Source organism: Xyrauchen texanus, chromosome 20 (assembly GCF_025860055.1).
Source record: "Xyrauchen texanus isolate HMW12.3.18 chromosome 20, RBS_HiC_50CHRs, whole genome shotgun sequence".
Taxonomy (NCBI): domain Eukaryota; kingdom Metazoa; phylum Chordata; class Actinopteri; order Cypriniformes; family Catostomidae; genus Xyrauchen; species Xyrauchen texanus.
In genome coordinates this window covers 3,943,643-3,970,036 of record NC_068295.1, presented here as the reverse complement: position 1 = coordinate 3,970,036, position 26,394 = coordinate 3,943,643, and the positions used below count along the sequence as shown (strand labels likewise).

General features: G+C 38.6%; 3 protein-coding genes across 7 annotated transcripts; 2 read left to right on the top strand and 1 right to left on the bottom strand.

Annotated features, from left to right (window-relative positions):
- Positions 1-590: 590 nt before the first annotated feature.
- zmp:0000001138 (uncharacterized protein LOC100002901 homolog) lies at positions 591-4,111 on the bottom strand. 3 transcript variants are annotated; one of them, XM_052150668.1, is made up of 4 exons: positions 3,812-4,111; positions 1,405-1,638; positions 1,049-1,324; positions 591-940 (listed from the first exon to the last, which is right to left on the bottom strand). In XM_052150668.1, the coding sequence occupies exons 1-4, from the start codon at positions 3,885-3,887 to the stop codon at positions 828-830; spliced, it is 699 nt and encodes a 232-aa protein (XP_052006628.1). In that variant the 5' UTR covers positions 3,888-4,111; the 3' UTR covers positions 591-827. The 3 variants fall into 3 exon arrangements, with proteins under 3 accessions (XP_052006628.1, XP_052006629.1, XP_052006627.1); XM_052150669.1 differs by having other exon boundaries at positions 1,405-1,541; positions 3,812-4,110; XM_052150667.1 differs by having other exon boundaries at positions 1,405-1,680; positions 3,812-4,109.
- Positions 1,645-7,948, top strand: zmp:0000001006 (uncharacterized protein LOC100002840 homolog). Of its 3 annotated transcripts, none has more exons than XM_052150664.1 (5): positions 1,645-3,579; positions 4,112-4,186; positions 5,872-6,141; positions 6,541-6,813; positions 6,901-7,948. In XM_052150664.1, the coding sequence occupies exons 2-5, from the start codon at positions 4,135-4,137 to the stop codon at positions 7,113-7,115; spliced, it is 810 nt and encodes a 269-aa protein (XP_052006624.1). In that variant the 5' UTR covers positions 1,645-3,579; positions 4,112-4,134; the 3' UTR covers positions 7,116-7,948. The 3 variants fall into 3 exon arrangements, with proteins under 3 accessions (XP_052006624.1, XP_052006625.1, XP_052006623.1); XM_052150665.1 differs by having other exon boundaries at positions 1,645-3,688; positions 5,875-6,141; XM_052150663.1 differs by having other exon boundaries at positions 1,645-3,688.
- Positions 7,949-9,340: 1,392 nt separating this feature from the next.
- Positions 9,341-23,165, top strand: LOC127660431 (zinc finger CCCH domain-containing protein 6). Its single transcript, XM_052150649.1, has 12 exons — positions 9,341-9,747; positions 13,854-14,058; positions 14,148-14,270; positions 14,356-14,590; positions 15,013-15,149; positions 15,231-15,359; positions 15,443-15,559; positions 15,713-15,820; positions 16,404-16,621; positions 17,314-17,747; positions 17,866-18,048; positions 20,748-23,165. The coding sequence occupies exons 1-12, from the start codon at positions 9,662-9,664 to the stop codon at positions 22,256-22,258; spliced, it is 3,486 nt and encodes a 1,161-aa protein (XP_052006609.1). The 5' UTR covers positions 9,341-9,661; the 3' UTR covers positions 22,259-23,165.
- The last annotated feature ends 3,229 nt before the right edge of the window (positions 23,166-26,394 follow it).

Sequence of the window (26,394 nt, the reverse complement as noted above, 5' to 3'; positions counted from 1 at the left end):
TTCGTTGATAAAAGTAAAGGATTGCTCTTAATTCTTAGTAATTTAATTACAGTTACTTCTGATGCATTTGTGTTAAATACTGTATAGACAATAGTGAATTTAAAATCTAAACTTAACGTCTAATGTTAAAATGTATATTTTCTAATTTAACGCTGCCCCTTTAAATTCTTTGGCCAGTTCATGAATAATTTATTAGATTTTCTGTGATCTATTTGAAATAATTAAAAGAACAGTTTCATCCTTGTATTTTTCATCTGGTCGAGGTTGATCAGGGTTATAGAAACTAATAAGTATTAAATAATGCAAATACTTTTCAGGCAGAGTAATTAGTACAGTAATCTAATTACACTGTAAAAGATTTAATTAGTAGTTAGTAATTAATTACTTTTTTTAGAGTAACTTACCCAACACTGTAGAAACACATTCATCAGATTTGGTGAATACTTATGGTTTTGCTGCCACTAAGTGTTCAATGTGGGTTTTGCGCTGGTAATATCATTTAATAACACATAAAGAGTAATTATGATACATTAAAAATATAACATAATTTATACAGACTCAAGTATTCAGAAACAGAAATTAAAAGGCTTTTTTATTATTAAAGGAAGAGTACATAAATTATGTGAGTAGATATTTATGGAAAATTGATTTGGATTAAAAGGAGCGTTTTTACATTTAAACCAAACAAAACAAGGGAACACAATATTTTAACATTTATCGTACCAAACAGTGTACTTTGATGCTTCACAACTATTTATAGAGGCTAATCAAGAAACTCTGATGTACAGTCAGTTCACAGGTAACACACAAACTTCTTCTAAACACCGCTATGATTGGGTGTTTCGTGTCTTTCTGAAAATGAGGATAGATACAATGGTGCCTAACAGGACACCAACAGGTGTGTAAGCCCAATAGGGGTGTGATTCAGATAATTCAGGCCCTTGAGAAAAGAACAAGAGAGGTTAGATGCAGATTTATTTATGTTGTTATTTTACTGCTTTCTGAACACAATTCATGCCATTATTAAAATAATAATTATATAACTCACTCCACACAGTCAGTTTGGGTTCTGTCATACTGCTGTGTTTCACTTCACATATGTACTCGTTTCCAGGCGTTGGCGTGATATTCATATATTTGTAAACTCTGAAAGTCCAATCTTTCTTATACATTAAATCAGAAGTCTCTCCCTTCACCATGACTCCGTTTAAAAAAAAGTTAATTTCTATGTCACCAGGGTAGAACTCAGTTGCATAGCAGTAAAGCATGTTTGTTTTTCCTTGCTCCTCAGGAAACTGGGTGTACATATTAACTGAAGGGCGTGCTGTAAAAAAAACATAATTGGTTTGAACATAGATCTCATTGCAAAACATGGAATAGTAAGTTACTTCCAATTATAATTACCCAAAAGTGGCTTTGACGATCTTGTTTCCTCTCTGAACTTTTTCAAATATTCAGCTTGTCGAGTGAATCCCTTTAATACCTCCCACAGGCAGAATTTGCTGTCACGCGTCTCCAAAACAGAGAACCCCGCAGTTGCACTGGGGCGTAAGACAAATGTATTTTTTGCCTGGTCGAAGTATGCAAATACGGTCTCATTCACCAGTACAACCACGGCCTGGTCCATGGAACCATTTCCTGTCATCCGAGTATAGGCTAGGACATTTACTGTATGGTAGTCTAAAAATGATCAATCATCAATGTGCTAAGTATGTGTAGAAGAGCATCATACACAAGCATGGACTTTACCTATACATAGATACAACACAGAATATGCTAATACAGTATGATATTCCAGGTTCGGTACATGTTAAGCTCAATTGACAGCACTTGTGGCATAATATTGATTACCAAAATAAATTATTCTGACTTGCCCATCCTTTTCTTAGAAAAAAAGGTGCAAAAATCAGGGTTACAGTGAGGCACTTACAATGGAAGTGAATGGGGGCCAATGCATAAACGTTAAAATACACACAGTTTCAAAAGTATAGCCACAAGATACAGTCTAAACAATGTGTGTTAACATGATTTTAGTGTGATAAAATCACTTACTAACATTTTTTGTGTAAACTTAAAGCCAATTTTACAATTTCATTACCATGACGATGTAGTCAGCAAACCCTACAATACTGAAATGACTAAAAAAATATAATTACATCTCAAATAATACATGAGTTTCAACAGAAGGGTTAATGTAAGTGCTTTTATATATTTATAAGCTTCACATTTCTGCCTTTAAACCCTCCAAAAATTGGCCCCATTGACTTACATTGTAAATGCCTCACAGTAACCTCCACTTTTGCTTTTTTAAAGAAACAAGGGACAAGTCGAAATTATTTTTGTGGTAGTCAACATTACACCACAAATGTTTAACTTGCTTAACTTGAATTGAACTCGGCATATTCCTTTAACTGTTTACCAAAAAAATAAAAAAATGCACCTTGAGAGCAAATACAAGAGTGAAAACAAATGAGAAACTAAGCATCTTGGAAAGTTTAGTTTTTGTTTTGTTTTTTCCTTCTCCCCCTTTTGGCTTGGCCAATTCCCAATGCGCGCTTAGTCCTCGTGGTGGCGTAGTGACTCGCCTCAATCTGGGTGGCGGAGGACGAATCTCAGTTGCATCCGCGTCTGAGACCGTCAATCCGCGCATCTGATCACGTGGCTTGTTGAGCACGTTACCGCGGAGACATAGTGCGTGTGGAGGCTTCACGCTATTCTCCGCGGCATCCACGCACAACTCACTACATGCCCCACCGAAAGCGAGAACCACATTATAGCGACCACGAGGAGGTTACCCCATGTGACTCTACCCTCCCTAGCAACAGGTCCAATTTGGTTGCTCAGGAGACCTGGCTGGATTCAAACTCGCTACTCCAGGTGTGTTGAGTGAGGTTAAGATAGTTTTGTATTTGACATTCAGAGATAAACAGCGATAAATCTTAAACGGCTTATTACATTCTTTCCACACAGTATTAGGCTACTGTAAAACGTGGAAAGTTTACGTTTACTCCATCTGCTTGAAAGCTTCACTTTATTTAGTTGACCAGCTACTGGAAGCTTCTAAAAACAACCAGCCCAATTTAACTGATACACTTGTGTAAAATCACAATGCATCAACTGCTCTATGCAGCACAATGAGCTAGTAGCTAACAGCTAGCGTTCGTGTTATTGTTTATGGTCAGTAATGTTTATGTTGTGTTTAAGATGATGTCACAGCAGTAGTGGTAGAGCAATGACGATCATCCTATAATCCCACTCACATTGAGGCGGAACTAAACTGCAGTGGAAAAGAAAGCTCATAAAAGTAAAGCGAATAGAGTCGAGTCAAACCGAACCGTAACGTGCAGTGGAAAAGTGCCAATAGAGAAACGAAACCAGCTTCAAAATGAACCTTGTTTTTGTAGTTTTGGACATGCAGTTCCCTATTCAACCACTAGGGGTAAAATGATTTGGTTTCGTGTCTCTATGTCCTTCAACAAAAATAGCTATTACAAAAAGAAGGTGTCTCTTGGACATGCAGTTTACACACCAAGCTATTACAAAAGAAATGAAAAGAAGTCGGATTGCACTTTCTCAACGGTCCGTTATTTTTAGCTACGAAAAGAGGAACTCTTGCCGGTGCTCATAATATCGATTGAAAATAATTAAAACAAGCTCGTGGAATATTCTTAGCTTTCCACGTTTCACGGTAATACTATTTTGGAAAGTATTTAAAAAGCCGTTTACGAGTTATCACCGTTTATCTCTGAATGTGACTGGAATATCAAAAACAAAACTATCTCAATCTCACTAATTTAAAAGTCATTTTTACCTGTCCACATTGTGATGGTCTGTGGAAAGAGCAGAAGAATGAACACGAATGCTCGAACAGTTAATATGTCTGCCATTTAGACAGTCGTCTTCAGACATCTATTGTAATGTCAAGCATTGTTTCTCTTGTTCTGTTGAAGTAGCCTACAAACTGGTCTTGCATCATAATTTGACGCACGAACGGTTTCCTCAACACTTTCGTTTTCACTTGATTGTGTTGAATTCAACACCCCAGCCTTAGCATTCATAATTCAACATTACATTGCAAATCTAACCAGTTTCATCTAATCTCTGCTCATAGACTGCGGACTGTGCCAGAACAAAATGCAAGCTTTTCTCCTTGGTGTTGCTCTTCTTGATATCGTTCTTGGTGCAGGTAGGACTGTCCTATATATATATATATGACTTCTTTCTTTCTTTCTTTCTTTCTTTCTTTCTTTCTTTCTTTCTTTCTTTCTATCTATCTATCTATCTATCTATCTATCTATCTATCTATCTATCTATCTATCTATCTATCTATCTATCTATCGTCTGTCTGTCTGTCTGTCTGTCTTCTATCTATCTGTCTGTCTGTCTGTCTGTCTGTCTGTCTGCCTCCCTGTCTCTCTGACTTCTATCTATCTATCTATCTATCTATCTATCTATCTATCTATCTATCTATCTATCTATCTATCTATCTATCGTCTGTCTGTCTTCTATCTATCTATCTATCATCATCTGTCTGTCTTCTATCTATCTATCTATCTGTCTGTCTGTCTGTCTGTTTGTCTGCCTGCCTGTCTCTGTCTCTCTGACTTCTATCTATCTATCTATCTATCTATCTATCTATCTATCTATCTATCTATCTATCTATCTATCTATCGTCTGTCTGTCTTCTATCTATCCATCTATCATCATCTGTCTGTCTTCTATCTATCTATCTATCTGTCTGTCTGTCTGTCTGTCTGTCTGCCTCCCTGTCTAACTGTCTCTCTGACTTCTATCTATCTATCTATCTATCTACCTACCTGTCTGTCTGTCTGTCTGTCTGTCTGTCTGTCTGTCTGTCTGTTTGTCTGTCTGTCTGCCTGCCCGTCTATTGGTCTGTCTGTCTGTTTGTCTGCCTGCCTGTCTATCTGTCTCTCTGACTTCTATCTATCTATCTATCTATCTATCTATCTATCTATCTACCTACCTGTCTGTCTGTCTGTCTGTCTGTCTGTCTGTCTGTCTGTCTGTCTGTTTGTCTGTCTGTCTGCCTGCCCGTCTATTGGTCTGTCTGTCTGTTTGTCTGCCTGCCTGTCTATCTGTCTCTCTGACTTCTATCTATCTATCTATCGATCGATCGATCGATCGATCGATCGATCTACCTACCTGTCTGTCTGTTTGTCTGTCTGTCTGCCTGCCCGTCTATTGGTCTGTCTGTCTGTTTGTCTGCCTGCCTGTCTATCTGTCTCTCTGACTTCTATCTATCTATCTATCTATCTATCTATCTATCTATCTATCTATCTATCTATCTATCTATCTATCTATCTATATATGCTGCATATAATACAATATACATATATATATATATTAAGTAAAACATTGGGGACATTTTGTAAGTTTGATATAATTGGATGCATTTGCCCTTTATATATAATTTGAAAACCATTTGTTGGCCATATTTGTGCCATTCTTGGTGTCTGCTGTACTGTCCCGATTAGTGTGGCATGGTCCTCTGTTAGATGCCATAAATACACCATGTGGCTCCATAAAGCAACTTTCTCCATTCTATTGTGACAATTGTATTTTATCTGCAAACAAATCATAATTAAAAAAAAAATTAAATCGTATAATAGCACATTTATATGAGTTTAAGCCAATTAGGAGGGCTTTTAAAAGCATTAAATTGACTATTATTTCCCTTTTTTTACTTCAAAGCATCGTATTGGAAGTAAGCCATGGGTTTACAAATGACACTATTTCCTAAAAATGTCCCAATCACAATTTTCTCAAATGAATTATAATATAATGAGAGGTAATGCAATATAATCATGCTGATATTCAATTGTTTTACTTTTGTTAATTGTTTTACTTCAGAAGAACATGCATATCAGCAGTTCATTGAGTGTGCATTCAACAGTGAAGCGCAAGATGAACAATTATGGAGCTATGGATATGACGGCAAAGACATCATGCATGTGGATTTGGAGAAGGAAGCTGTGGTTGCTACCAGTGAACATGGCCAGCGTTTAGCAGAGGCGAGAAAAAGCAAAGAATACATTAAGAGAAAAGAGGAAAAACTACAGAAGGTGTGCTCTGCTGTAAAAACTGTCTTCTTTGCATCCAACAACTCTCTCTCCAAGGCAGGTAAATAGACATCTTTATAAATAAAATACTTTATGCACGATGGCATTGCCAGATCTCCAATAAGGACATAAAGGTGCAATTCTTTTTAACAAAACTATGTTACAATAATTGATTGTATCAGTTATCAGTTATGTATCAAAATGTAAACCTGACATAACCTATGTTTTGACGCTTCTCATTATGTGCCTGTGGATTTAGTTATTTATTTTACATTTCCTTGTACAGTAAATATCAAACTTGCAGAGCAGTTGCTGAGATAATTTATTTAAAGTCACAATTTTGCTATTCATTTAGTAATTAATACTCTTTTCATGATTGTTTTCATTTGGGATCTTACCTTTATTTGAACTTTACACTGAGAAAATACTGTTAAATCATTAATTGTTTTTGTCATTGTAGCAAAACCAGCTGTGTATGTTTCTTCCGGAGGAGAAAAAAAACAGGAATATCTTAAATGTGTTGTGCATGGCTTCTATCCAAACACCATTCGAGTACAATGGACCCATAATGGAAGATCCATCTTTTATGGTGTATCAACTACTGGAATACTGCCTCTTATAGATGGCACATTCCAGATGACCTCCTTTCTTAGTCTTGATAAGGTCAGTGCCCACGATGTTACCTGTGAGATTGAACACTCAAGCATCAATGGGAAATTAAGGAAAACCTATGGTAAGTCACTTTGAGTGAACAGTAGTTAATTTAAACTTAATGCAAAATTATGAGAAAACTCAATTGTCTTGCTCTGTCTCTTTTCAGCGGAGAAATCATCTTTGTCACAAATCCCAGAACCTTTTCTGGCAGTGCTTACCTTTCTTCTTGGGTTTGTTTTACCAGTGGTCCCAACTGTAATAATTATATGTAAAAGGCAACGAACAAGAAAGCCAACCGAGGATAAGATTAAAGACACAGCAAGTGACAAGTCAGAAGCATCTCTATCAATGAATTTAATGAACATATCACAGGAATCATAAAAGATTTGAGGCTAATCTTTATTTATTATACTTCTTCATGCTTATGTAATGGTAGCCAGCTGGTAGGTAGCTGTGCAGTGTGTAAACTTCAGTCTTTAGCCTCCTCGTTAGCGTGCCCGCCTCCCAGGACTGGACTGTTTACAGTGGTGCTGTGACCCAGATGGGAGTGAGGTTTAGGGGAGTGTGTATAACGGTAGCCACCTGGAAGGTAGCTGTGCAGTTTGTAAACCTCACTCCCCTGGCCTCAAGAGGCACACTAGTGACTGATGCTAAACACTGTGGCTTTTAGCCTCCTTGTTAGCGCACCCACCTCCCATGCTGGAGACCCCGGTTCGAATCCCGCTCAGAGGGGGATGAGCAGGACAAGTGTATATGCAAGTGTTTTTTTTATCCTGCTTAATAAAAAGCTTGATGAGTAGAAATTATAAATGTAGCAGAACCTTTTGTAGAGATACTTTGTATTATAGTCTTGTCTAATACACACTGTATTTAAAGTGTACTAAATGTTAATACTTGTATTTAAGATCAATTAACATAATTTGCAACCATTTACACACAATAAACTGGTTGCTGCTATAGTAAGCTGGAATTGCTCTTGGAATGTGAGTTATTCCAGAAACACTTTTCCCTCCTTGTTAAATATTTCTTTAATTTTCACACTTGTTTAAAGTAGCATGACAATTCACAAAATACTGTATGATTAAGCAATATCACATGCGCAAGAGTGCGATATGGCCCTACATCAGCACTGCTGTGATTCACTTCAGAAATAGTATCACGGCTTGTGCTGTTTCGAAAGTTATTGGATAAACAAGGATGGATGTGTGTGTGTGTGTGTGTGTGTGTGTGTGTGTGTGTGAGAGAGAGAGAGAGAGAGAGAGAGAGAGAGAGAGAGAGATGGAGCATGTGCTATCACCTGTGGCCACTCCCAAGCAGAGAGGCTGTCAGAGGTGCTCTGCCATTATAAACAGCACCCATTGTGTAATTAATCAGTCTGTTGTGTCTCTCAGCTGTGATGAGCCGTAATACTGAAGTTGTTCATTTAAAGCTGTTTAAAGCTATTTACTAGCTTTAGTAGTGTAGTAGTAATGCAAGCGATCACGAAGAGCTGTTGTATGTAACTGGCTCATATAACACATAAGAATGATCTTTTGCCTCCACCTGCTGGCTAACATATGTAACGTCAAAAACAAAAAGACAAACAGTAGCTCTGTAGTGAAGCATCGGAATGCTGATGATGTCATTCCATAAGTGCTCATGGAACGTCTCTCGTCCAATCAGATTCGAGGACTGGAACTAACTGTTGTATATTATGCTATAGATAAACAATTTTTTTGCAAAATACAAATAGACTTTTTCAAAATTAGGTTATTGTTAATGGTATTAACTTCAAAACAACATTTACTGAAACATACTTAGGAAGCTTTGATAAAATTAAAAATGTGGTAATTAGTCTTATTAATATAGAAACAGTGGTGAATATAATGCAATACTAAGTAATTAATTACTGTAATTAAATTACTTTTTCATTGATAAAAGGGATTACTCTTAATTTTCAGTAGTTTAATTACAGTTACTTCTGATGTAATTGCGTTAAATAATGTATAGACTACAGAACAATTCTATATAAAACAATAGTGAATTTAATATCTAAATTTAAAATCTAATGTTAAAATAAATGTTTTCTAATTTAACACTGCCCTTTTCATTTATTTGGCCAGTTCACGTATAATTTATTAGTTTTATATGATTTATTGGTATTTTTTTTACTTGTATTTTTCATCTGGTCGAGTTTGATAAGGGTTTTAGAAAGTAAAGTAATAATGCAATTACTTTTCAGACAGAGTACAGTTCAGTAATTGTATAACACTGTAGAAGATGTATTTATTAGTTAGTTATTAAATAGTCTTTTTAGAGTAACTTACCCAACACTGTATATAAACATAATAATACAAAAAAAAAAAAAAATTGTATACTGAAATAATAAAACGCCAGAATATAAATCACGAGTCATACTAACTTGGCGGCTCTCAAAATGATTGACATCTTAAGCAACCAATAGCTCAACAGAAAATTGCTTCCCGCACTTAGGCGCCATTACCTCAACCAATAGAATCACTAGTTATCGGTTCTTCGCTTAGGTCGGAAAGCAGTGATTGGTCCTAATTACAAAGTAGGCGGGACCACGTGCTTTTGCATGATCCTCGCAGCCATTTTCACGAAAGTGTTACGTGCGCCATGTCTGTGGAAGATCCCGAAAAAGGCGTCGAAAATAAATACAATATTCTGCATCTGCGAGCTCGCACCAGGGCATCTGTGAAACCGCCGGGGACATAAACAAAGCTGGGGGTAACAAAGCTGTGTTGAGACAGCGTTAAACATGACAGAGGATATATAATGTCTGTGAAGCGTCTCATGTGTTGTTGAGACGAGTAAACCGTGAGTGTTTTTCTCCAGACTGTAAATATATCCAAATCTTCAGCCAACGAGTGACTGATGCATCTCACTCGGGTTGCGGAGCAGGGCCAGTTCCGTTTCCAACCATCATGGCTTTTGTGAGCCTCTTCTCAAGTCCCCCAAGCCCCGTACTTGACAAAAACATGACAGACTGTGAGCTGGCAGGGGAAGAAAGGTCGAGTAATCAAATGTTCTTATCTGCAAATGCTTCATCACTGTGTGCTTCTGTTGAGTGAATGTGTTTATTTTTACACCTATCTTGGTTGCTTTCCAACGTCAAGGACGTTTGGCTTGTTTTGGGCTTATATGGAAAGGCCTCTCCCCCAGTTCACTTAAGTAGTGATCATATTTTACTGCATGCACTTCATTTTTTTATATCTGTTGCAGAGCAAATGGCACACTTCACAGTGCTCATGTAAATCCATTTTCATCGCTTTCCCCCGTATAGCCGTGCTTTGGGCTCATATCTAGCTTTCCATGTGACATTTGGGTTTTTGTGGAAGGTTTAACCCGGTTATTATTACATTCATGAGATGATGTCGTTTTAAGGCTCTTGAATATGTAAATAGCCTCCAGGCGCGTTTTGCCCCGCCCACTCACGTTCCATTTGAACGCCCCGCCCACCTGGGAAAGGAAAATATGTCTGGTAGGAGATTCATGGCAGGACTGAATGTTGAGTGCTTGTCAGAAGTCAGAATAACTGTATTAATTGTCAACCAATGATTGGATGAAAGGCTTTGGCACATGCTTTCATTACACAACCAGTCAAAAGTTTAAAATACTAGAAAAGTTATCAAAACTTTTAAGGAACATAATTGGAAATTATTTGGTAATTATTTTAAATAGAGAGACTGGGCCCAACCCCCACCCCCCCAATCTGTCTTTACTTTTTGTCCTTGTTCAATACAAGTTAAGCTCATTTGACAGCATTTGTGGCATAATGTTGATTACCACAAAAATATATTTCGACCTTTAAAAAAAGCAAAAATCTGCGTTCTAGTGAGGCACTTACAATGGACGTGAATGGGATCAATCCGTAAACGTTGAAATACTCTGGATTTTAAAAGTATAGGCACAAGATGAAAACAATATGCATATTAACATGATTTTAGTGTGGTAAAATCACTTGCTAACCGCATCTGTGTAAAGTAATATCCAATTTTACAACTTTGTTGCCATGACGTAACATTGTAAACCTTAAAACGACCATAAAACGGATTATTTAAAGAACTTTACAGCTCAAATAACTCATGAGTTTTAATAGAAGGATTAATGTAAGTGCTTCTACAAATAATACGCTTCACATTTCTATTTAAACTCTCTAAAAACTGGCCCCATTCACTTCCATTGTAAGTGTCTCACTGTAACCTCGATTTTTGCTCTTTTATTTGATTTTTTTTCCACACAAAAAAAGGAGAAACAAGTTGAAATAAATTTTGTGGTAATCAACATTGTGCCACAAATGCTGTCGACTGAGCTTAACTTGTATTGGACCAGGTAAAAGTTTACCTGCAATATCAATTTGTTTAATAATTATGCATAAGCACAATTTATATTTATAAGGTAAACAAGCATAAGCCTTAAGATACTGTCGTGCATTATTGAATAAGATGTTGAGATAGCTCGCAGCAAAAAGTAATTTTATGTAAAAAATTAGATAAAAATAGATAAAAAGCGTGTAATTAATTTTATGCTTTTTATGTCAGTGCTCATACTTTGACCAGAAAACAAAAGCAAATAACCACATCTAGTCCATGGAGTTTCATTCAAAATTTACCCACAATTACATTGGTCAGTACTGAAGAATGATATAATTTGCTGCTGAGTTTTGCTTTCAATTTCCTTATCTGTGCCATCTCAGTTTAACACAGAAGACATGTTAGTCATCAATCCACTAATCTCACTTTTACATGCAAATAAACACTCATATTATCCCATGTATTTTTAAACCCAGTAAGAGGTCATATTGACAGCTTTTGTGCAATGCTAGGCTACTGTAAACGCTGGTTATTTGGCCACGGTACCCAGATCCCATTAAAACCCCATCCATGTTGTCGTGGTTGACTGCTCAGAGAGCCAAACACTTAAACCTTCAGCCCATAAGTGTTGTTTTGCCCTTGTTCTCACTTGGGACTTTCACACTAGGAAACTGTTTGGAAGTTGACACCTGGGAAAATATAAACATTTATGCCCATATTGGTTTAAATAGATTAGGCTGCTCAATTTAAGTTGCACTGAGCATTTAGAGAGAAAAGTCCCATAAAATTGTTATCCCAGAATTACCCCAAAGTTTGTTTATTCTGAATTGTATTCTAAACAGCAAAGTAAAAATGGAGCGTTTGTATCTGAAATCTTTACTTTTTTCTTTCTTAATATTTTTTGAGCTAACCCCCTTAACAAACTTTGTGTTAACATGAAATCAAAATTGACCCTATTTACAAGAGGTTGACCAATAGTGTATTTTGCGATACTAGGTGGTGGAAAAGGCAGATAACTGATTAATCAGCCGATAGTTTTTAAAATTGATTTATAGAAAGTTAAAAATTATTTTCTTGCTATAACGGCCACAGACATGCTACAAGTGTCCAAAATAAACAAAAATCCGGATGCAGTTTATTTTCCAACCACAATTCCAATAATTACCAAACAGAAGAAATGTATTTGGTGCCTGATGTGGGATTTTTGGCTATAAACAAATCCTGGAACACACTGGGGGACTCTTATTTTGAAAGGTCAGAGACTTGCCTCTGTTTAAATGATCTATAGTTAAATAGGCTATTTGCCAAATTAAGTTTTTATAGATGATATATATTAACAAGATGAAGGGTTTTGTATATACAGCCATGGCCAAAAGTTTGTAATAATGTTCAGATTTTGCTGTTTCGAAGAAAATTGGTAGTTTAATTCCCCAAAGTGGCATTCAACTGATCACAATGTATAGTCAGGACATTACTGATGTAAAAAACAGCACCATCAATATTTGAAAAAAGTCATTTTCGATCAAATCTAGATGGGCCCCATTTCCAGCAGTCATCACTCCAACACCTTATCCTTGAGGAATCATGATAAATTGCTAATTTGGTGCTAGAAAATCACTTGACATTATATCAAACACAGTTGAAAGATATTTGGTTCGTTAAATTAAGCTTATGATTGTCTTTGTGTTTGAGTTGCCACAGTATGCAATAGACTGACATGTCTTAAGGTCAATATAAGGTCAAAAATGGCAAAAAAGAAACTCGTCAGTCAATCATTGTTTTGAGGATTGAAGGATATGCAATGCTTGAAATTGCCCCAAAAAATTAAGATTTCATACTGTGTAACTACAGTCTTCAAAGACAAAGCACAACTGTCTCTAACAAGGACAGAAAGAGATGTGGAAGACCAGATGTGCAACTAAACAAGAGGATAAGTACATCAGAGTCACTAGTTTGAGAAACACATGTCCTCCACTGACAGCTTCATTGAATTCTGGATCTCGATTCAGTGGATCTACAAAGCTGTCATTGCTGCACATGGAGGATTTTTTAATGAGAACTCTTTGAAGTAGTTTAAGAAGTTCTGATTAATTTTTTCAAATTGTAATAGTAATTTTTTACATTATTAATGTCCTGACTATACATTGTGAACAGTTAAATGCCACTTTGGTGAATAAAAGTACCAATTTATTTCCATAAGAAATCTATTCATTATTCCAAACTTTTGGCCGCCAATGTGTGTGTATATATATATTTATACATATATTAATGTGGATTATGTTTTGTTATTATTCACAAGATATGAAGTTCGAGAAACAATGTATGTGTTGATGGGGCATGTTTCTGCATATTCACATTTTTATTTGCATGCCCTTGCAACAATTTAGAACACTTAATTTTCTAAGTATAATAACAAAATATGCATTAAAGTGAGGGGAAAAAGATAGATTAATATTATTAATGATGACAGATGTTTAGATACAGCGAATACCCACAACGTTTTATTTCACCTCTTGAGGCCGCTATTAAAATGTAGTTCAAAAAAGCAACAATTGCCACAGATTAAAACTCACATATTGGTCTATCTCTACTATTTACTTAATACATGTTCTTGGTCTTACTGTGCATAATGCATTAGTGCATGTTAATAGTAAAAAAAAAAAAGATCTTTTAATGAATTACTCAAATTTGGTATGAATGGCCAATTGTTTTGATTCAATCTGTACCTGATGGATATTTTATGTGGCTTTATTGATGATTTTTGTTGACTAAATACTCAAAAGTGTTTGTTTTGGTCTTAAAGGGAGGATGGCGAATTGGAGGATGGAGAAATAGATGATGAAGGCATCAGCATAGAAGAAGAAAAGGAAATTAAGGAGGAGTCTGAAGAAGCAGAGAAGGGAAAAGAGAGAGAAAAAGACGATAAGTCACACCGGCACTCGCGAAAGAGGCACAGGAAGATTAAAGAAAAACGGAGGTCAAAGAAAAGGAGACGAGACCGACAAAAGGTGCAGCACATTCTGAGATATTTGCAAGACATGGTCACTTGCTTTTACCGCTTCTCTCATGCTTTCTTTTAAATGGTTTCCATTTTCAGCATCACTCTCCATCCAGCAGTTCTAGCTCAGACAGCTATGACTCGGAGCACGAGCGTCAAGACAGACCTAAGAACAAGAAGAGTAAAGGGACATACCACGATCATGACGGAGATTTTGTACAGGTGAGGAGAGACTCAGAGTTAATTTACTAGATTTAAACTGCTGTCTTCTCCCTCAATTAATTTACATTTCTACCCACGTCTCTAGAGAGAAAATGAACCTGTTAAACCTTCGAGGTCAATGCAGCACAAGAACAGTGATATGGACAAATACAGTGACTACAGTGAAGAAAAATATGACTACGCTGAAGAGGAGGATAATTTCTCAGAGGATCTGTCCAATTACAAACATGCTAAAGAGTCATCTGGACATGGCAAAGCAGGGCCACCTAAAGAGCAGGCCAAGAGACCCATCATGAAGGGACAACAAAGACAGCAGCAATGTATGTTTGTTTACGTTATATAAAAAAATTACTGTATTATAGAGGTCTACACCGGCATCAAGTTGAAGGCCAAACCAGGCCCACAAACATAATCCTGTAACACGACCTGACCAGAACTTGAAAATCAAACCTGATCTCAGAATGCCTCGAAGTCGCTCATTCTCCTCCTGTCCATTCCGGATAAGGTCACCCAGAAACACAGCCGCATTAAAATTAAGACATCAAATATGTATTTGTATTAATCAATTTTATTAAATGAAACTGAGCCTAATGAAAACCCAAAGTTTTACATGAAAATCTCACCCAGGTAGTAGACCTCTACTCTATTACCCCTTAAAGTTAACCCCAGAGTTTTATTTTTTATAAATCTGCTGAAGTTTGGATTATTTTCTGTGATGGTGTCTCCTCTCCTTCATTGTAAGTTGGTGGACAGCGCGGAAGAGGGCGTGGTGCTGCAGGCAGGGGGCGGGGATTGCCCAACAAGAACAAGAAACCAAAGGGGAAGAACTGGGGTCGGGGGCGTGGACGAGGAGGAGAGCAGGGCGGAGGTGGTGACATGGTGAGAATGTCTTCTATTTTAACGAACCATCACTTAAGATCTCCAAAGCAGTTGTGTTATTGTTCTCATGTCGCCTTATAGGAATCCAGAGGTCAGCCTGTTTTCCAGAAGAAGCGTCCAATCATGAGCCAGGAATTCATTAATCAACACACGGTTGAACACAATGGGAGGCATATTTGTAAATACTTCATCGAGGGTAGATGCATCAAAGTAAGCAAAATTAATATTTCTCAAAAGTGCTTAAACTAATGTAAACATTCTGAAAGTTTAATGTTTTCTCAATGTCTTCATAGGGGGACCAGTGTAAGTTTGAACATGACAATGTTGTTCCAGAGAAAAAGAAAGAACTGTGCAAGTTTTATGTCCAAGGATACTGTACCAAAGGAGACAACTGTATATACATGCACAATATCCTTTTAATAAGTTTTGCAAGAATTTATCACAGATTAAGAGTGACACATACGGTGTGTTATGTATCATGTATCAGTCACAAAAGCAATGATGATGACGACTTCTCTCTTCAGTCTTATCCTTGTTTTGAACCTTGACTCAAAAGTGTACATGAATATCCTTGCAAGTTTTTTCACACTGGAGCTAAGTGCTACCAAGGAGACAGCTGCAAGTTCTCTCATGAGCCTTTAACTGATGTTACCAAGGAACTTTTGGACAAGGTAAGGACTTAACATTGACTTTTCTTACAAATACTTATCAATAATCTAAAGTAGGACTTCATTAATTTGCACTTTGGAAATGGCTTCTCATTAACTATCCATTTGGAATTGAACCTGCTAGTTTTGCATTGGGGTGCGAATCAGCGGGCGAAGAAGGCATTGGCCGACGTTGAGTTGACGTGTGTGAAACCAGCAAAAAACAAATTGCCAAGCAGTCTTTTTTTATTGCAGCACTTTATACTCTGTTCCCGAAACTTGCCACTAAAACTATAGCCTTTTCCATTGTTAACATTCAGTGTAGCTATGTGCGAAGCACCGCCCACACAGAGGTCACTGCCAAACCAAGCAAATTCCTATTAGTCAACATGGCGAATTCACAGATCAAAGTTCGCCAAACTTGAACTCAACACAAAATCAACGTGGAGGAAATCCATCACGCGAAATTCACGATCGTGTGGATTCCCATCGAAACGACTTTATTTGCCAGTGGAATTTCGCCTTGCAAAGCTAAATGTGACCACGCCTTTAGCAGTCCAGATATTCAATCATCAGTCTAATTCTGTCATCTGGTTGCACCTTGTAGATCCTGAATACAGAAGAAGAAAATGTCAATGAGGATGTGCTGGAGTTAGAAGATCTGAGAAAACATGGAATAGCCCCATTGCCTAAGCCACCTCCTGGAGTGGGACTTTTACCCACACCTGGGCCTGGAAGCCCTCCAGATGGAGGCAAGAAGATCCCTTCTCTGTTTGAGATCAAAGTTCAACCTACTGTAGACTTGGCACATAAGATTGCTCTGAGGTACCATATGTGTTTGATGAATGAATACTCTTAACCTTGATCTTTTGGGATTATTTGGTCGTGTTTGGTGTGTTTACATGTGTATAACATTTACATTTATTAATTAGATGCTTTTATCCAAAATGACTTACAAAAGAATAGTATAACCTGAGTTGGCTGCTTTACCAGTGCTATTTAGCTTTTTATTTTCATTTAGATTTTACAGACTATCATTCTACCCTTCACACTTTGCCTTCATGAAGTGAAGATATTTTAATTAAAATGTAATGATGCCCAGTAGATATGTAACATATTCTACTGTATAAATATTTAACTCTTTCCCCAAAAATGGTTTTAAAAGATAATTTATTCAAATGTAACCCACATTAAGGTCCTCAAAATGGAGAACCTTTATTGGCACAAGGCTGGAAACAGTTATTTCAGCATGGCCTTGTTTGAATTATCCAATTTTTAGGTGGTCTTTTAGTTAAAAATGATATTCCCTAAAATGGCCTTTATGTGGATTATTAACAGAACATTAGAATCCACTTAATTACCCAGTAAAAAAAAAACAGTTAAAATTAGTAGTTTGTTTCCAGTACTCCAAATGAGAGTCACTGAAATACTGTCATTACTGTAGTTATGTTGTTATCTCTATTTCTCTCTCTTTTTTTTGTATTCAGGCTTTCATTTGTAGTATGTTTTCATTGCAGGCCTAATTTCTACAACAGCACGTCTCCCCCTGCTGGACAGTTTCAAGGTGGTGGCGGTCCACAGTTCACTGGTTGCCCTGAGGATATGCAGACTGGCAACATGATGTCTTCTCCACCCAATCCTTCCCAACCTCCACCATCATGTGCTATAGGCCATCCTCCTCATTTATTCACAGGCCCAGGGATGCCCCAAAGTCCCCCAGGCCAACCACCACCCCAGCGCTTTGGCCATTGCCCACCTATGTCACCTCCTGGTCAGCCCCCTGGTTTCCATGGCAACATGCAGCACATGCACTGCCCCCCCATGAACCAGCAGGGGGCTCTATTCCAACCTGTGCCTGACATGCAAATGAACATGCCTTTCCCAAATATGGGCCAGATGCCCTCAGAGTTCTTCAAGAATTTGTTCAGCAGCCAGTCTCTGGCCCAAGGAGGTAGGCCTCAGATTTCATTCAACATTAACATTTATTTTCCATTTGATGATGTTCTAGAAGGATGATATTTATGAAAAATGAATCTAGTGCTTACATTTTTCTCTTTTTTTACCTGCAGATGAGGGACGCTCTGGACTAATGCAAGACTCCCAGTTGCAAGGTAACACTGAGTCTAGCGGGATGCAGGACTTCCTGCCAGCTGTACAGAAGGCTTTGCTTTTACACCTGAATCAGAACAAGCAAGACTTAGACTCTCACAGGGAAGACGTGCAGGTGGCTGCACCTCCCAGCAGAGAGAAAGGTTAGAATGGAAAGCACAATAATATGCATTCTACATCCCTGAATCATTTCCAGTTGCTTTTATGCTGCTGTTTTGTTTAGCAACATGCATTTACACTAATCTTACATTTACATGGCATATAGTCATTTAATAGATGCTTTTATCCAAAGCGACTTACACTCACCTAAAGGATTATTAGGAACACCATACTAATACTGTGTTTGACCCCCTTTCGCCTTCAGAAATGCCTTAATTCTACGTGGCATTGATTCAACAAGGTGCTGAAAGCATTCTTTAGAAATGTTGGCCCATATTGATAGGATAGCATCTTGCAGTTGATGGAGATTTGTGGGATGCACATCCCGTTCCACCACATCCCAAAGATGCTCTATTGGGTTGAGATCTGGTGACTGTGGGGACCATTTTAGTACAGTGAACTCATTGTCATGTTCAAGAAACCAATTTGAAATGATTCGAGCTTTGTGACATGGTGCATTATCCTGCTGGAAGTAGCCATCAGAGGATGGGTACATGGTGGCCATAAAGGGATGGACATGGTCAGAAACAATGCTCAGGTAGGCCGTGGCATTTAAACGATGCCCAATTGGCACTAAGGGGCCTCAAGTGTGCCAAGAAAACATCCCCCACACCATTAAACCACCACCACCAGCCTGCGCAGTGGTAACAAGGCATGATGGATCCATGGTCTCATTCTGTTTACGCCAAGTTCTGACTCTACCATCTGAATGTCTCAACAGAAATCGAGACTCATCAGACCAGGCAACATTTTTCCAGTCTTCAACTGTCCAATTTTGGTGAGCTCTTGCAAATTGTAGCCTCTTTTTCCTATTTGTAGTGGAGATGAGTGGTACCCGGTGGGGTCTTCTGCTGTTGTGGCCCATCCGCCTCAAGGTTGTGAGTGTTGTGGCTTCACAAATGCTTTGCTGCATACCTCGGTTGTAACGAGTGGTTATTTCAGTCAAAGTTGCTCTTCTATCAGCTTGAATCAGTCGGCCCTTTCTCCTCTGACCTCTAGCATCAACAAGGCATTTTCGCCCACAGGACTGCCGCATACTGGATGTTTTTCCCTTTTCACATCATTCTTTGTAAACCCTAGAAATGGTTGTGTGTGAAAATCCCAGTAACTGAGCAGATTGTGAAATACTCAGACCGGCCCGTCTGGCACCAACAACCATGCCACGCTCAAAATTGCTTAAATCACCTTTCTTTCCCATTCTGACATTCAGTTTGGAGTTCAGGAGATTGTCTTGACCAGGACCACACCCCTAAATGCATTGAAGCTACTGCCATGTGATTGGTTGATTAGATAATTGCATTAATGAGAAATTGAACAGGTGTTCCTAATAATCCTTTAGGTGAGTGTACATTGAACATAGTAAGCAGTTTGTCATACAAAAGTCAACAATATCGGCAGTATCGCACTGCCTAGTTCTTAGAGTAGTTGTAGTATACAAGTTAGTGCAGAAGAGACAGACAAGGAACATTTGTATTTTTAAATAGTAAGGTCAGTTAGTGTGGATTGGTTAAGTGCTCATGGAATAGATTTGTTTTCAGATGGGATCTTAAAGGAATCTTAATCTTTAATTAATATTTCACCCAAATCATTTCTTCACCCTCATGCCATTCCAAATGTGATTACTTCTGTGGAACACTAAAAGAGTTTTAAGAATTTCCACATTGCTCTTTCCATACGGTAAAAACATCTACGGTGATCAGTGGCTGCCAAGCTCCAAAAAGAGCATTAAAGTACCATAACATTTGTCCACAAGACTTGTGCACTATATTTCAAGTAGTTTGAAGTAGATGTCGACCGATATATTGGTTTTACAGATGAATTGGTGGCTACAACATAAAACTATCAGTTTTAAGTTGTTGTTTGTTTTTTTCCCTCGTGTTCCTCTTTGGCCAAAAACCGTCATCTGGTGAATATATAGGCTAAAAAAAGCTAAATATGGTGAATATTTACAAATAGAGCATTGTAACGTAGCCAAAACTCTGTCACAATTACTGTTTATGGACTAATTCACAATTAATGCAAAATTTTATAAAAAAAAAAGACACATTGATATTTCACAAGCGATCACTGAATGATAATCTACTGTTGATTAATTGCTGCTCAAACAGTATTTATGAGCCCATTTGTCAATGTTTACTTGATGGTGATTCTATTGTAATACATTGTAGATGATTGTATGATTGCCTGTTTTGTTTCCCTTGTGTGTTTGTGTGAGCTGGAAGCACAGACATTTCAAAATAGTCCTTATTGCATTTAGGGCTGGTTTATGTCCCACGTTATGCACCAAAACTTCTTGGTTATTATTTTTTATTATTTTATTATTTGGTTGCATAATATTGTCTGCAACCTTTATGTCTGTGCCTATCAGAGTAAGGAAAGTCTAAGAATTGTTTTAAAACCTTTCAGCTGATTAATCTGTTATCGGCCTTTTCCACCACCTCCCACCAGTTATTGGTATTAGCAAAATACACTATCGGTCGACCTCTCCTTTGAAGCCATACAATAGCTTTGTTTGAGAAATAGATTTAATATGACTGCAAATTTGGCAGAGGGGAACATTATAAGTGAATAAATATCTCAGTTCTTCTTATAAAGCTATTGTATTGCTTCAGAAGTATCGGAATGTACAGTGTTTAACCATCCTATTTGAATATTCACATTCATATGTAATTTCTGTTATTAGATGAAACCCATAATTGGTACTCTAGTGATGAGGAAGAGGGCAGTAGCGTAACAGCCATTCTGAACACTCTAAAGAAGCAGAATGAAATGCTGAAAAACCAGCAGGCCAGCATGGCACCAGCCGGCCCCATGGACCCTAGACTGCAGAAGGAACGAGCTCTGCCAAGTGACCCTCGGATAAAAGCTGACCCACGTCAGCGACCCCCAGACACCAGAAAGGACATTGGAGACAGTGTTGGGGACCCCAGGCTTGCCAGAGACCCACGCAAGATGAAACCTTTGGACTCAAGCTCCTCCAAGCCTGACCCTCATCGCCACCCACACACAAACCCCTCTATGTCCCACAAACCTCCCACCGGAGATGAGGATGAGGAAGGTGAGAGAGAGCTGAGGGAAAGAGCAGCCTTGATCCCATTGGACCCCAGCCCTGGAGCCATGCTACGAGATCCCCGTTGCCAGATCAAGCAGTTCAGTCATATCCGGGTGGACATCCTCCTTCAGCGTCCAGCCTTTGCTCAAGTGGTTGTGTGGGCTCCAGAGGACCTCATCCCTTCGTTGATTCCCAAACAGGAGCCCTCCATAAATCTGCCACTCCCACCTTTAATTGCAGATGCTCAGCTGAACCGAAGCCTTTCCTCTCCACCAGACCACCCTTCATCAGCAACGTTGACCCTTCCTGATCCTCGTCTCGCTGCTGCACGTCTCAAGGAGGGCATTGGTCGACTCGGTAGCCCTCCCAGCAAGACTCTAGATTCCCGCCACCATGCTGACAAGCCGATAGACCCTCGCACTCACAAAAAACTCGATCCCAGAATCACCCGGTCTGGCAGCTTGGACTCCAAACTACCTGGTATGAGGGAGACTTCCTCTGGAGGTGGGGTTGTTGACCCACGGCTACAGCGTGGAAGTGCCGGAGCTTCAAACCAACCTATGGCCGCTTCTGCCAAGCCTGAGTCGGACAAGTTGCCACCATATGCCCCCCGTCTAGCATCATCCGTTGGTGCGGGACTTGAGAGCCCTTCCACGCTGTTAGGAGGCATCAGTTTGTACGATCCACGCAACCACAACTTACTCTCTCCAAAATGTGAAAGTGAAGACCTTCCTAAAAAGTCAAGTAGCCTAAAGTTGTCTTCAAAGCTCCAAAGCTCTTCACCTCCACATGCTGTGGCATCAAAGGAAACAGGAGTAGAAAAGGAAGACAAAAGTGTAGTTGATGACTCTGAGAGCAACACAACTTGCTGTCCATCAAATCCTTCTGTGCCTACGATGATGCCGGCATCTCCCTGCTCACCAGTCTGGGCAGCGGCACCCGCTGTGCACAACTTGCCAATTCAGGCACTAGCAGGACTAATACGCCCCGCTTACGCTGACCCACGGCAGAACAGACCTGTTGCTGCTGCTGGCGGGACGCCGCAAGAAGAGGAAGAGGACAAAGATAATCAAAAGAAAGACAGGCCCCTGAGAGACGTCTTTAAAACGTTTGACCCTACAGCCTCGCCATTCTGTCAGTAAACATACATACCTAGCTCACATCTAGCTCACACGATTATTGTATCCTGTATATCTGTACTTTGTATTCACGCTGCATGTATATGAAGTTTTTCTATTTATTTATATTTGCTTGTTCATATATATTTTCCACTGCTCCATCATCATCTAGCAAGATCCATGCATTCATGAATTCTAATTGAAAAATAATCAGGCTATTGTGTTGCTACAAATGACTTGATTTACTCAAAATGAAATAGAGAAGCATTTTAAGTGCATTTTTATATAGAGACTTTGGGAAGCAGAGTCTGCTGTCAGTGACAATAGTTCTGTTGTCATAGAGGTTTAAAAAGATGTGCAGCTTAAAGTATTCATATTTGTGGTACTGTGTAATGCATAAAGTTATAGTAAAAATATGGATTTTTGGTAATTTTCTACAGTATTTATCTCGTAACTGCGTACAAATTATATATAAACACTGTAATATATCCAGTTTCCTTGATCTCTTTCAAATGTTCTTTTCCATTATTGGTGCATTTGTGGTTTTTGGGGATGACAAGGTTAAAGTTTGTGATTCCCTCCTGAGAATCTCTGTTGTAAATGTTTTTCTTTTTAACACTTAAACATATTTACCATGTTTTTTTTATAGTCATTGTTTTTTTGTTTATTTTTTATAAGTTTTACTGTGTTTGTATATGGTTTTTTTTCCCACAAAAGCAATGCTGAATTGCTTTGTGCTATTTTACCATTTTAACTGAAATGCCAGTAGGGAACTGAATATGTTCCAAGGGAGTCGTAGTACTTTCTCCTTTTTTAATTCAGTGTCTATGTCTAAAATAAAATGAAAAAGGAATTGAGTGACTATGCCACAGTTTCTAAGTGGATGGAACTTTTTGATGAGAAGTATAAGGTAAATAAATCTTCAAAACAAGCTTCACTCATGGTTTTAGCTTTTTAGAGTAATGCATTTTAATGATTTTGCTTAAAAGTTTTTGCAGAATAAAATAAAAATCCACAGACAATTTAAGACCTCTTTACCCATCAATTGTAATGCTCTAAAACTTTAATGGGTGGAGCAAGGCTGGGCGCAGCAGAATTGTGGGAGGTCTTACATAAGCCCAAATCATCAGTTTCAAGTTTGAGCTGCTCATGAGCTCGATGGATAAGAAGACTCTTTTCCCACTGGAAACAGAAAGCTGCTGCCTTTGCTGCTTCAGAGTTTGGTTCTGGTTGTTTCATATCAGAAAGAGCCATTTAAAATGCAACCAAATCACAAAGACGATGATGCCAAAGAACATACAATAAAGACTTCTCAACTTTGGACTGATTCTCTAATGTTTGCTCTTAAGGCCCTTAGTCCATTGGTTCTTCAATCCTTTTCTTATCTTCCTTCAAGATCATATTTTCACAAGCTGTTGGCAGAATGGTGTCTCTCATTCCCACTCCCTACCGCCCCCCTCCTTTTTTTCTTCTTTTTTTTTTTTTTTACCTTACCCTAATACAAGCAGTCTCTGCAGCTCTTACTCCTTGGATTACTGCCTGGAGTAGGTTCTGTGCATTCTTCACAAGGATCTCGTCTGATGATTTGCAGCCAGGGGTCTATGCATTGACACTGGAGAGACACGATGCACCCCTTGGGTCACATGAGATTTTTGCATGTTTAATTTAGTAGTAATATAGACATTTGAACATGAACAGGGGGCGCCTGTGGTTCAGGTGGTTGGCCACTAATCGCAGGGTTGGTGGTTCGATTCTCGGCCCACACGAGTCCACATGCCGAAGTGTCCTTGGGCACGACACTGAACCCCAAGTTGCTCCCAATGGCAGGCTAGTGCCTTGCATGGCAGCTCTGCCGTCATTGGTGTGTGAATGTGTGTATGAATGGGTGAATGAGACGCAGTGTAAAGCGCTTTGAATACCGCAAAGGTTAAAAAGGTCAGTTGGTTTGCAATGGTAAGAATCTGCTCTGCTATGACGCATAGCTCTTCCATGCAAGCTTGTCCAAACATTGGTCTGCTATTACATGCACAAACTGGGTGATTGACTGGCCACTTGAGACCAGCTCTTTTGCAGATGTTACAAAAGTGTCTTTGCTCTACAAGTGAAACATAAACCAGTATCAAGATGGTATCATTAATGGGAAGAAAAAAAAACTAACTATGAACAAGACCGGATTGGAAAGGAATGGCACAGTTCTGCAATGAGAACTATTTGGACTGATGATGGAAAAGGGCTTGTCAGTCTCTTACCTGAATTGGCCCTTTCCTTTTTAGGGACTGGGCCATGTGTTAGAGATTTTCGGCCATTACTCTGACAATCTGGTTACCCTGGTCATCCCACTTCTCCATCTCTCGTTTTAGAAAGAGAAATGTGTAAAGGAGAGTTGTATCCACTGAGCTAAGCACTGGTGATCTTGTTCTCCTCTGGAATGTCACATCCTGGGGGTAAATAATGTTTTACATACAGTAGCTTGATATGAAATGCTTTCTGTGATCAGCTTTAATAACTGATACATTTTATTACTTTATTTGGTTCTGGAGAAGGCAAATATTGAAAATTGTTTCTCAGTTTGCTTTTAGTAGAACCTTGATAATTTGTGGACACAGTGTCCATTTCTCTTTTTACAGGATGTATTGATGAATATTTCCTTTTGTGTGAAAATTATTGGTGTTTGAGGCTTGAAAAATCCACTGAACCCATTGCCCTGCAACCCATGCTTGATCTGTTCTTTTGTGACATGAAGAATTCCATCAACTTTACAAATTTCCTCAACAAGATAATGTGCCTTTGTAGACCAGCACTGTGGCTGAATATCAAGAGTTAGAGTCTCGCCAATGCTTTAGTTCTCTATAATTAATCTGGCTCTACTCACAATGTCTTCCACCTGAAATGACAAGTGGTCTTTAATGGTCCTTAGACTTGATCTCTCTTGGGTCTCTAATGAAATTGAAACAGTCTTGGAAAGACTCTGTGGCAGTTTTAACATTCTGCACTAGCAATTCTGCTGCACCTTCAAACTGTGCCAGAGCATCTTCACTTTTTATGTTACTCTAATTTGTTTGGACAGAGCATGCCAAGGCAATAGTATTTTGAATTGCAGTCATATAATCCTGGTTAATTTTGCTCAGGAGACAATAGAGTGCTTTAATTTTAATCTGAAGCTGTCTAAGAAGCAGCTCTGAATTTGCCAGCACCAGGACACTTGAGAAAGAAACATTATTAATGTGCTCAGCAGCCTGTAGGTATGAGTCAGTAAGTGTCTTCACCTCTTCTTGTAGTTCTCTTAACATATTTACTTCATAGCTGTCTCGATAGTTTAATGAAGACAGTCTCGCAGCTTCTTGTATCCGAAGTGAGTTTTCAGAGATTAGTGCCAACCATTTCTTGGGTGTCAACTGGTGTTTGATTAGCTTGACATCGGTCGTGGCCGTTCCCAAAGTCTTATCCAGTGAGGTTAGCAGCACTAGGATGGACAAGGCCCAAAGCATGCAGAGTCCATCTAGCTCATCGGTTTGTGTTGGCCTTGATCCAATTAGGTCCATTAGATTATTGGTGTTTGTTTGAGCTTTTTGAAGCTTGCTCTGCAAAGCTGTAAAACTTTCATTGCACTCATTACCCTACACCTTGATGTCAACTGTGTTCAAAAGTTGCACTGCATCTGCGCATAAACACACGACCTCTTTGAGATCATGTGTGATTGATTCCAACATATTTGGTATGTAGTTCTGGATCATTGAATAAACAGAATGGTACCATATTCCTGCCACTGGGAGCAATATCTTATGTGTTTAGAAATGCAATCCATACTCATGGCTGAACTCATTGCTGTTTCCTGTGCTGTCTGGACAAGCAAGGGAGTCAGAGACATTAGTTTGGACCGCATACTTTCCACTTCTTGATTAACACTCGCAGCCTCTCTTGCAGCTTGCACATAGCTGTTCGAAAGTCCCAAAACTCCAGTGCATGCCATGTTAAGAGCCTCTACATAATATGTCATAATATGTCCTGTTGAGATTCTATGACATGTGCAGTCCACTATATTTCGAGGTTTGGTTTATGGTGCTCTGTGATCAGCATGATTTTCCAAACCATCTTTGAGCTCACATGGGATTTCGTCACTGCTGAAGCTGTGCACTGAAGACTCAGATTCTCTTTTTTCA